General features: G+C 47.5%; 2 protein-coding genes across 2 annotated transcripts; one reads left to right on the top strand and one right to left on the bottom strand.

The window, feature by feature from the left end:
- Positions 1–292: 292 nt before the first annotated feature.
- Positions 293–4046, top strand: EME1 (essential meiotic structure-specific endonuclease 1; the record flags this gene model as incomplete). The annotated part of the gene is made up of 8 exons (XM_010086850.1): positions 293–538; positions 621–754; positions 1005–1097; positions 1549–1670; positions 1843–1969; positions 2348–2463; positions 3320–3509; positions 3870–4046. Coding segments are annotated over 8 exons (1205 nt in total), but the record flags the coding sequence as incomplete, so codon positions are not given.
- A 2156-nt stretch (positions 4047–6202) lies between these two features.
- Positions 6203–9592, bottom strand: LRRC59 (leucine rich repeat containing 59). The gene is made up of 6 exons (XM_010086849.1): positions 9538–9592; positions 8861–9019; positions 8438–8542; positions 7844–7916; positions 7222–7395; positions 6203–6685 (listed from the first exon to the last, which is right to left on the bottom strand). The coding sequence occupies exons 2-6, from the start codon at positions 8999–9001 to the stop codon at positions 6441–6443; spliced, it is 738 nt and encodes a 245-aa protein (XP_010085151.1). The 5' UTR covers positions 9002–9019; positions 9538–9592; the 3' UTR covers positions 6203–6440.
- Positions 9593–9617: the final 25 nt, after the last annotated feature.

Raw genomic sequence — 9617 nt, 5'->3', positions numbered from 1 at the left:
GAGAGCGAGGAGGAGGAGGACGAGGTGGTGGAGATCGGGGTCCTCTCTTTACCTGAGAGGATCAATGGCAGGGTGGAAATAAAGGAGCCTGCTTTTCAGGCCCTCTGTGCGGGCGGTGGGGATGCAGCAGAGGGAGGTGGCCTTAGTGCTGGCGGTGACCTGCTGTCCCCCAGCGATGCAGGGCCGCAAGAAGCCCTGGTGGCCTCTGGAGAAGGGCCTTGTGGCAGCCCAAGTGGCACGAGTGGTGTTGAGGGACCCTCTTTGTGCCCACTGCCAACCTCTGACTCCCCAGAGGAGCCTAATAGTTCCTCAGGAAGCGAAGCAAGCCCAGAAATATCCCCCCCTCCTAAGAAGCCAAAATATAGCCAGAAGGAAAGGGCGGCCATCTCCCAGGCTGCGTGGCAGAGGAGGAAGGAGCAACAAGCACGGAGGAGGCAGCAGGAGCAGGAAAAAGAGAAGAAAAGGGCCCTGGCCAAGATGCTGAAAGCTCGGCGACCAGGGGAGTGCCAGAAATACATGAGAGTGGTGTTAGATCCAGGTACCTGTCCTCACAGCCTGTATCTGGCTTATATTGACTGTCAGTTCTTTCTGTGGAGGCCTGACCCATGCACCGATTTCAGTTCTTTTACAGACAGAAGGTGGTGAACAGATCCTTAGTGCTTTGCAGGCTGCAAATTATTCCTGTGTTGTTGAGAATCAAGCTGTTCCCTGCAGCATCACCTGGCAGAGAAAGACTGTGCTTAGTGCTTTGCAGGCTGCAAATTATTCCTCTGTTGTTGAGAATCAAGCTGTTCCCCGCAGCATCACCTGGCAGAGAAAGACTGTGCCATCTCAGGTGTGTGAGCAAAATCTCCAAGTTCTTGCCCTTTTCTTCCTCTGTTATTTGCACTAATTAGTAATTGTATTTAGCAACCCAAGTAAACACCCTCTAATCTTCTCCCTGCCTCAGAGGTCTGAGTGGGAGCCCTGGTTTGAGTGAATTGTTTGTTTTTGCGTCTGGACAGATAGAAGATGAAGACGAATGGACAGAAGAACCAAATGTCCTGGTTCTGCTTCGCTTGGAGGAGTTTTTGTCCATGGTTTACAACTACAAACAAGTGAGAGTCCTTATGACTTTTGTGCCTTCTAACGTGCCTTTCTGTAAGGGTGGTGTTTGTCATCGTTCTTCATGGCAGGAAGGTTTTGATGTGGGATGGAGCCATGGTTCTGGTAAACCAGAAATCTGGTTTTAGAAGCTATTAGTGGATCAAAAACATTAGGGTTGTAGAATGCAAAGTTCTGACAAGCTTTCTTTCCTAGTTACAATTTTTTACACACTTTTGAAGAGGTACCATTGTCAGATCAAGTGGGATTATTTTAAAATAAAAATGATTTTGTATTTCTTTCAGCCATAACTTTATACCGGTTCAAGTATTGCCAGCTTGCCCCTGAACTGCTACATGAGCAGACTGTTTCATCTGCAGATCCAGCTGCAGAGATGGAGCCATAGGTTGCTGGGCATGTGTCACTCAGAATGGTTTAACTCCTTTTTTCCATTGATCATTGCAGGAGGTCGAGGGCTGTACAGAAGGACCGAAGGAGACCCTCCAGAGCTACGTAGCTCATGTGATGGACAAAATGCCTGGGAAAATTCTGGCACTGGCAGTAGCTGGAGTAGAAAATTATTTCAGGTTGAACTTTTTTCCCTCCAAATGTTTCTCTGTTGTCGCTGGCCTTGAAAAATACCATAGGTGTTTACATTAAGAAACAAAAGCAAAGGTCCATCCCACCTGCCAACACAGCGACCGATGGCAAATACCTGGGGAAGAGCCTGAACCCCCAGTCTTACTTTACTTCTCTTGCATCTCTCAGGACTCAGTCACAAAAGAGATGTCAACAGGCAGCCGTGAGTGGAAAACAAGAGGGAAAACAGAGAAAAAGGAAAATTAAGGATTCTGGCCTGGAGATAACGAGGCTGGACGTGGAAGAAGTGAGTACCTTTAAAACAGGCGCGCAGCCAATGTTGTCTGCCATTACTTGAACACTAGATCACACACTTTCTCGGATGAGGGGATTCAGCCCTTTGTGGCCTGCTGCCAGAGCACAGCAGTGCTGCCCTGGGCGAGGTGGCCTGCCTGTAATGAGAGCCTGCCACTGGGGAGCTGCAGCAGCTGAAATGGTGCGAAACTGGTATTAACTGGTCGGAGACAGGCTGCCCTCTAAATACATCAGTGCTTTAAATTCACCCAAAATGGGGAGAGAGTGGATGTTCTTGTCTTATAGCAAGATGTTACGACCCTTTTTTGTTTCAGACAAGACTGGGGTTTGATGCAAGAAGATTATTTGTTGTTTCCAATGATATTTACAGGCCTTGGTGGATCTGCAGTTGTCCAAAGAAGTCCAAGTCAGCTTTTTTGAGAGCTGGGAGGAACTTGGAGAGTTTGCCACTATGTTTGCAAAAGCTGTAGCTGAAGCACCATTCAAGTGAGTAAGCAGATGAGGTTTGGTCATATCTTTGGACAGTTACTGGGAGGGAATAGCAGGTACGTGGCTGTACTGAGTACACCGCTCTGTAATGATTTTTAAAGCAGCAGGTGACACAAGGCCACAGCTAATGCAGCTCCTTTAGCACAGAGTTAGTTCTCAGAAACTGACGTCCTGCCTGGGGAGGGGTGACGACAGACCCTGGTTTCACGCTAGAGTCTCACTTGACATCAAGCAAAGGTCTTGTTCTCCGTCTGATTTTAGGAGTGGGAAGGGAATGGAAGTAGGACTGGGCTCATACAGCGCCAGCTTTTCTTCTTCAGTGCGTAACCAAGAGAGACGTGACTGAGAATGAGCCATTTCGCTGTTTCCGTTGATGAGGAAGGACAGCAGCATGTTACACAGTGATAGCTAAGAAAGCCATCTTGTGCAGTCTCACACAATCTGAGCATTGCTATCACAGCAGCTGCTGTATTTTACATGTCAGCCATGAGAAGAGATGAGATGTCATTAAAAATTACATGTAAAAGTGTTTAATTATGGTTGACAGTCAGAAGGTGAATTCTCATTTATTGCTTTGTATGTGTGTTGCTTGTGTCAGGATTTCTCCCAAGTACTGGTTTGTTTCTTTTTCAGTAGGAAATCTGGGTCTTAAACAAGGAAATTGGTAATGCATGTAAAGAAAATAGGGTCAAATATTTAGCATTGACTTTGACGCCAGTGGTGTCTGCAACAACGCGGAGTAAGAAGCAGCCTTCTGTCTTCTTTCTCTGGCTATGAGGTAACAGATGCAGCAATAGGCTTTTGTTCACAGCCTCACTGTCTCCTTTGCTTTTGCATTCTTTGTTCTCCCTAGGCGAGAGCGAGAGAACACAGGGTTCTCTTTCTACTTAGAGAAGGAGTGTTACGGAGGGGTGAAGGTGTGTCATACTGGAAAGGGTCTCCGGGAAGTTTGGAAGAGGCAGATGCAACAATTCAACCGGGTCAGCCCCGAGATGGCTGAGGCTATTGTGTCTGCATACCCTTCTCCTCAGCTTCTGATTCAGGTGAGGATGCCCCAGGGATACCGAGTACTGTGTGCAGACAGCCAGCTAATGTAAGGAGGGGAAGAAATCATTCAATTGGTATTAAATTTGACACAAGATCCTGTCTGAGCTGTTTAGTAAGACTGTGAAGGAACCGATTCCTTGGCGCCCATTGCTCTGCCTTTACAGAGCAGGCTGCTCAGGGAGCAGTATTGACTCTGCATCAGCCTCTAAGCTCACAGATGAGATCTGGGAGAGACCAGGTGAAAAATGAGTGTACATTGTGCAAGGGTAGAGCAGTCACCGGCGCAGAGCTTTGATTATTTTTTTGAGCAACGTCTGCAAATGGATGATATCGTCGTTCCTTTGTGTTGCCTTTAGGCCTATAACAGATGCTCCTCAGACCAGGAGCGGGAAAACATGCTGGCTGATATTCCTGTGCACCGCGGCGACGGCGTGACAGCCACCACCCGGCGGATTGGACCAGAACTCTCCCGACGCGTGCACCTACAGATGACTTCCCAGGATCCTGATCTCTATTTGGATTTCACTGGGTAGCCCCAGGGAATGCGGATTTTACTCTTTGCTTGGTTTAAGTATCCAGCTTCCTCCTGGGAATAAGTGCTTAGATAAGATTGTCATTGATCCTCCAATAAAGACTTAAAAAAACACATTTAGACTTGACTTTAGTAGAAGAAGGTTGTAATACAATTGCTGAATGGCAGTTTACACAAGAAAGATGGTGAACATCGTCCATAAGAACAGGAGTTAGACATGGCTTATAGAACTGACAGCTCCTTTTATTTGTTTTTCTAGAAAATAAATTATTTTGAATAATAATAGTGATCTGTGCTTCTTAACATACCGTCTTGAATATGGACAGGTATGTCATCTGTTGAGAGGAATACTTTTTACTGCTATTCTAAACTACAAGTAGTTATCTTTGCTCTCCAGCATGAAAAATCCCAATGGTAGAAGCAACATGATGCTGGCCAGCCCCCCAGCACCTGCTCTAGTGAGGTGGAAGAACTTTATTACACAAAATAGTCTCAGTTTTTCAGCTGTGGCAGATGGGAATGAGTAAGACTAATTTTCAGATATAAATTTAGACTGTCCTGTTTCAGTGTCCAGACGGCTTAATCTATAGCGGGTCTTGAAATCTGATTATATGTGCTGGAATTATGAGGTCTAAACAGTTGGCAGAAAAACCTTGCTTTTAATTAGATTGGGGAACGCACTCTCCTGTCCACAAAGCCATCAGCACTTGTGTGCACACAAGGACGGTTGAGATCTTTTGCTATATCAGCACTTACTGAGATGAGTGCTGAGAGGGAATTAAACTCCACCCAGCGTGTGGAAATTGCCCTTTAGAAGCATGCTGCCTTGAACGAAAAAATAGCCTCCCCTGAGCTAGCTTCGGGCAATCGGCATTGGCCCGTGCCTGGCCGGTAGCACGCTTCTGACCTGAACCGGTAAATCTGATTAGCTGGGCAGCTGCCAACCTAAGCAGCACTCTCCTAGATAGCAAAGCAACGGATTGCAGAGAGGAAATGTCGCTTGGAATGTTGTTTGTCATGTTTCTGAACATTTCTGGATAGTAAGCACGGACCTTTTAAAGAATGTGATGAGTTAGATAAAAAAGCAAAGCCTAAAGCTGTTTCAAGGAAGCTTAGAAAACACATACCCTGCTTAGCCAGAGAGAGGCAGCCTTCCCTTCCCTCTGTCTTGTGTTCACGCTGTGGCTTTTCTCTGTGTGGAGATCATCTCCTCGCGGCACTGCTCGTACCAGCAATAATCCCGGGTATTAGGAGAGAGGGAGCGATTCTGGAGACTAATGTCGGCATGTCTCAGTGGAGTCTGTAGCACGGATATTCTCTGAAACCGGCACTGGCAGCATTATGTCTACACTTTTAGTACCCACAAAGCGCTTCAGGATATGACAAACTTCTGCTTGGTTTCCTCTGTAAGGAAATTATAAATCATGGGCCTTTGCACAGGTGAGTTTTCTTCTCCAGGTGCCAACCCCAAACCTCCCAACCTTCCCAACAGCCCCCAGGCGCGGCCCTTCTCTGCCGCCTGCCTCAGCACGTTGTCATGCTGCCACAGCGTGTCACGCTGCCACAGTGCCACCCAGTGCTCTGCGCCTCTGCTGCAGCGGGAAACAGGCGGTCAACTCGCCCGCTGCCTGGCCGAGGGTCCCGGACCCCCCCTCTTGTTGCAGACACAAAGCCAGCCTGCAGAATGGCCAGAGGCCCTTCCTAGGCTGCAGCCGCTTTGTTGGCACTGGTTAAAATAAATGTGGCTGGAAATTATTTCTGTATGTACTCAGAAATCATTATTAGCTGTTTCTAAAAGACCTAATTAAAATGAAAACTGCATTAACAACATAAACATCCAGTTCAGACAAATTGCTGCGAAAACTGTTGTATTGAAAATTTTCAGCTCCTTCCAATAGCACATCAGCTTCTTCGCTCCAACGTACGGATGCACAGCCATCCTACACACTTGTCATTGGTCCTGGAGTAGGCCTTAACATCATTCCCATTAAGACATATCACCAATTTTAGCACAAATAGAAAGGAGAGCAAGGAATGGATATGTATTAAAAACCTTCTACCTCCAGGAGAGAGCTGTAGCTACCTAGATAACGCAAGGGCTGGCTTTTCCCACTCCTACAGCTTTCTGTATCTCACAATCTAGGTAAGCATCCCTTGGAGGTAAGAAGTGTTAACGAGTTGAGGTTAACATGGGCAAACAACAGGAGTTACAGGCCAGCCGCGAAACATGCACAGCGAAGATGATCTGAACAACAACCCTGCTCTGTGTGCAGTGCACCAGCAAACCGACGCTGACTGGTTCGAAGCAGTTCCATCAGAACACAATTCCATAGGAATTCTGGCTGCGTAGACGGTGGAGGGAGAGGCTGACGAAGCAAGTGCCCGTCCAGGACAATCACTGCTGCGAGTTCTGTTGTAGCAGATTTTGCAGGGTTTTGTGGTTTTGCAGAGCGGCTAACACGTCCTCGTAGAGAGTGTTCACGCTGACGCACAGAGGTTGACGTTGCAGCTCTGTCAGCTTGCAGGCGGCCAAAGTACAGAGGACGCCCAGCAGCACGACCAGCAGGACCCTCAGCACCGACCGCGACCAGGAGTGCTTCTGCCGGGGCGGCTGAGGGGGACGAGAACTGGAGGTGGGCTCTGCAACGAGAACATTTACAAGACAGAGAACGTGAGGAATTAATCAAATACCTTTAACAGTCGATATTCAGAAACAAGGTGTTCAGGTAAGATAGTTTAGCCTGTGCTGCAGTTGTCTTTTGTCACGAATTTTCATCTCTTAACTCTGGTTAATAAATAGATGGGCAGGATGTACCTGTTTAGGATGAAAAGTTTCAGATTTAGTTTCATGATTTAGTTTTGGATTTAGTTTTCAGGGAACCGGGTGTAAACCACCTCTGTGTTGCACAAGATCTGGTTTTGCACATATAGTTCAGTACTTTTAAAAAGAAATGAGTGAAGCTCTCCCCAGGAACAGCTGAAGAACCTTCTGAATCTCGTAGCTCAGCAGTTCCTCAGGAACACAGGTGAAGGGAAAAGGGCACACACAGCAGTAGAACTTACTAGAAATCCTACAAGTTCCCCTCTCTCCACTCCCACCATCTCCCAGTACCTCGACTGCATAAAGGCACATCTGGCAGCATCAAAACATCCTACCCAAAACAGATACTACGTACTTCGGGTCTGAACGTTTTCTTTTTTAGTTTTCTTTTCCACCTCCTGTTTGGCAGCTTTCTGAGCATCATACTCTCGTCTTCTGCGCTCCTTTTCTTCCGCCTTCTCCCGCTTCCTCAGCTCCCTCTCTTGAGCCTCCTTGGCTCGCTGTTCTGCTTCACGCTTCTTCTCCATTTCTGGGGATTAATAGGAAGTTTTTTCCTTTTATGTAAAGGGTTGTCATTGCCTTCTTCTTGCTACCTGCTTATCTGTTCCCGATTGGAATGAGGAAACCAAACAAATAGCTATCTACTTTTTTTATCTTTGTTGGAGTTTTTTAAAATATTACATACTTTGCATTTTGCTCCCTCAGAATTAGGCTTCCCTTAAAATAAATCCTGTGCTCTTATTTCACATTTTTATAGGGAACCTATAGCAAATTCCATCCAGAGATCTATTACTCAGGCAAGAAATCGCAGTTTTCCCTGGCAATCTTTCTCCCTCCAGCCCTTCCACCCTACTACTCCCAGAGTCCTCAGGATTTCGATAGTTACAAGTGTTTGTTCACTGGCAATCTGTGTTTGGGCACGCAAGAGAGAGGAAGAACAGTCCCCAGCAGACAGCACAAGGGCTCTCTGTGCTTACCTCGCTCTGCTTGGAGCTTCCGCTGCCGCTGTCGATCCTGCTCGGACTGGATGGCTTTCATGTGCTGCAGTACCTTCGAGGTCCAAGAAAACAACCTGAGGTCTCTGCAGAAGGCTCGTTAACCCCAACTTACCCCTACAGGTATGGCTCTGAAGAGAGCTCACACCTTCCCACGTGAGTCTTCGCAGTTAAGAAACAGATCTTTCCGTTAAAAACCAAACCTGCCACGCTGGTGCCACGATGCAGAGGATCACAGAACACTGCTGTTTACCTGAGCCCACAGTTTGCCAGAACTTCTCCAGAGGTTTTTGTACTCGGGACTATAAGCGTACACAAAGATTATTTTGTCTGATTGTGCCTCCGCTCTCTTGGCAGCCAGCCTTTAGTCCTCTCTGAACTCCACCAGTGGAAGAGAATCCCACCCAGCCCAGGGCTTGCTCTCTACACGCACAGCAACAGTGAGGTCAGGTTCTCATGGGCTGGAGAAATTTCAAAGTGCCGCAGCAGCTGCCCAGCTTGCTGAGCAAAAAGAGGAAGAACCACCACCCATAAAGCAAAGTAAGGGAAAAAAAAGAATAAAAGCAGATTCCTTACCTTGACAGCAGCTTGTTTACACTGCTTCTCATCCAGACAGTCTCCTGCTACTTTAGCTAGGACAGGATCCAGGGGATTGTCCTTCAGATCCAGCCACTTCAGGTTCTGCAGAGAGGAACGACAAAGGGCAGGCTGTAAGAGCACAGCAGCCTGCCGTTATTTAAGAGATCCAACACAGGAGCAGAGAACTACTTAGTTTCCACATGAAGGAAACAGGTACGGGAGACAAGCAGAGAGCTTGAGCAGAGGCATTTCCAATAGATGTGAGAGAATTTCCACTGAGCTGCGGTGCAGAGCCAGCTGAATTTTGGAATGGGTAGTCAGCAGGATGGATGCTTTACCAGAGAAATCAACTTGAGAAGGATCACAAGACCCTGGGCAGCATCCCAAAGCTTTACGTAACTGCCCAGCAATCAGTTTTACCTTGAGCTGTGCAAAGCTGACTGGCAGGGTGACTAAACGGTTGTTCAGAAGGTCCAGGTGCTGCAGATTGACCAGGCGGCCAAAGTCCAAGGGCAGCTGTTGAAGCCGATTTTTACTCAAATCCAGTTTCACCAGATGCATCAAACTGCAGAAGTCTGACTAAAACCCAAAACCAAACAAAACACAGAAAAAGCCCGTCAGCACCTTTAGGAAGGAACCTCAGCGGGGAGTACGTGGAGACAGCCTGCACGTTACGTAAGCCACACATCTTTAACTTACTACAGAACTGGGATGGAGGAGCATTCGCCCTCCTCCTTTGCCTGGGAAGATGGAGGTGGAGAACAGTGGGACAGACAAGACAGACAGACAGACTGACAAGGTGATGTATGGCAAGACAACAGAAACAGACTCAAGTCTCTACACTGATGAAACTGGTCTGTATTCACATGGGGATCCTCTGGCAGGGAGCTGCTGCAATCCTCACGCTGTGCAAACCTCCTCCTGAGAACTCTCCTGCCTCAGCCAAAACCACCCACCAGCACCAACCCGTCCCTGACAGCAGAGCTATTCGCCTCCCCCAGGAAACATGCCACGTCCAAACCTCCCGGGGAACCCTTCCTGAAGCGCTACTTATCTTTTTCTAAATATTTCCCAGCAGACCCATCCTAGCACCTTACCGGCAAGGAAATGAGGTTGTTACAGGACAGATCCAACACCGTGGCTTTGGGAAGAGCAGCCTGAAAGAGAAGCAAAGCCC

This window comes from Pterocles gutturalis, unplaced genomic scaffold (genome assembly GCF_000699245.1).
Source record: "Pterocles gutturalis isolate BGI_N339 unplaced genomic scaffold, ASM69924v1 scaffold27476, whole genome shotgun sequence".
In the NCBI taxonomy this organism is placed as follows: domain Eukaryota; kingdom Metazoa; phylum Chordata; class Aves; order Pterocliformes; family Pteroclidae; genus Pterocles; species Pterocles gutturalis.
Note: the sequence above shows the minus strand (reverse complement) of the source record. Positions and strands in the feature narration are given on the sequence as shown.

Excerpts from the sequence above, each read along its gene's own strand:
- LRRC59 (XM_010086849.1), bottom strand. The coding sequence starts at position 9,001 with ATGCATCTGGTGAAACTGGATTTGAGTAAAAATCGGCTTCAACAGCTG. Across the intron at positions 8,543-8,860 it reads TCAGCTTTGCACAGCTCAAG|AACCTGAAGTGGCTGGATCT; the intron begins GTAAAACTGATT and ends TCCTCTCTGCAG. Across the intron at positions 7,917-8,437 it reads GTAAACAAGCTGCTGTCAAG|GTACTGCAGCACATGAAAGC; the intron begins GTAAGGAATCTG and ends TGGACCTCGAAG.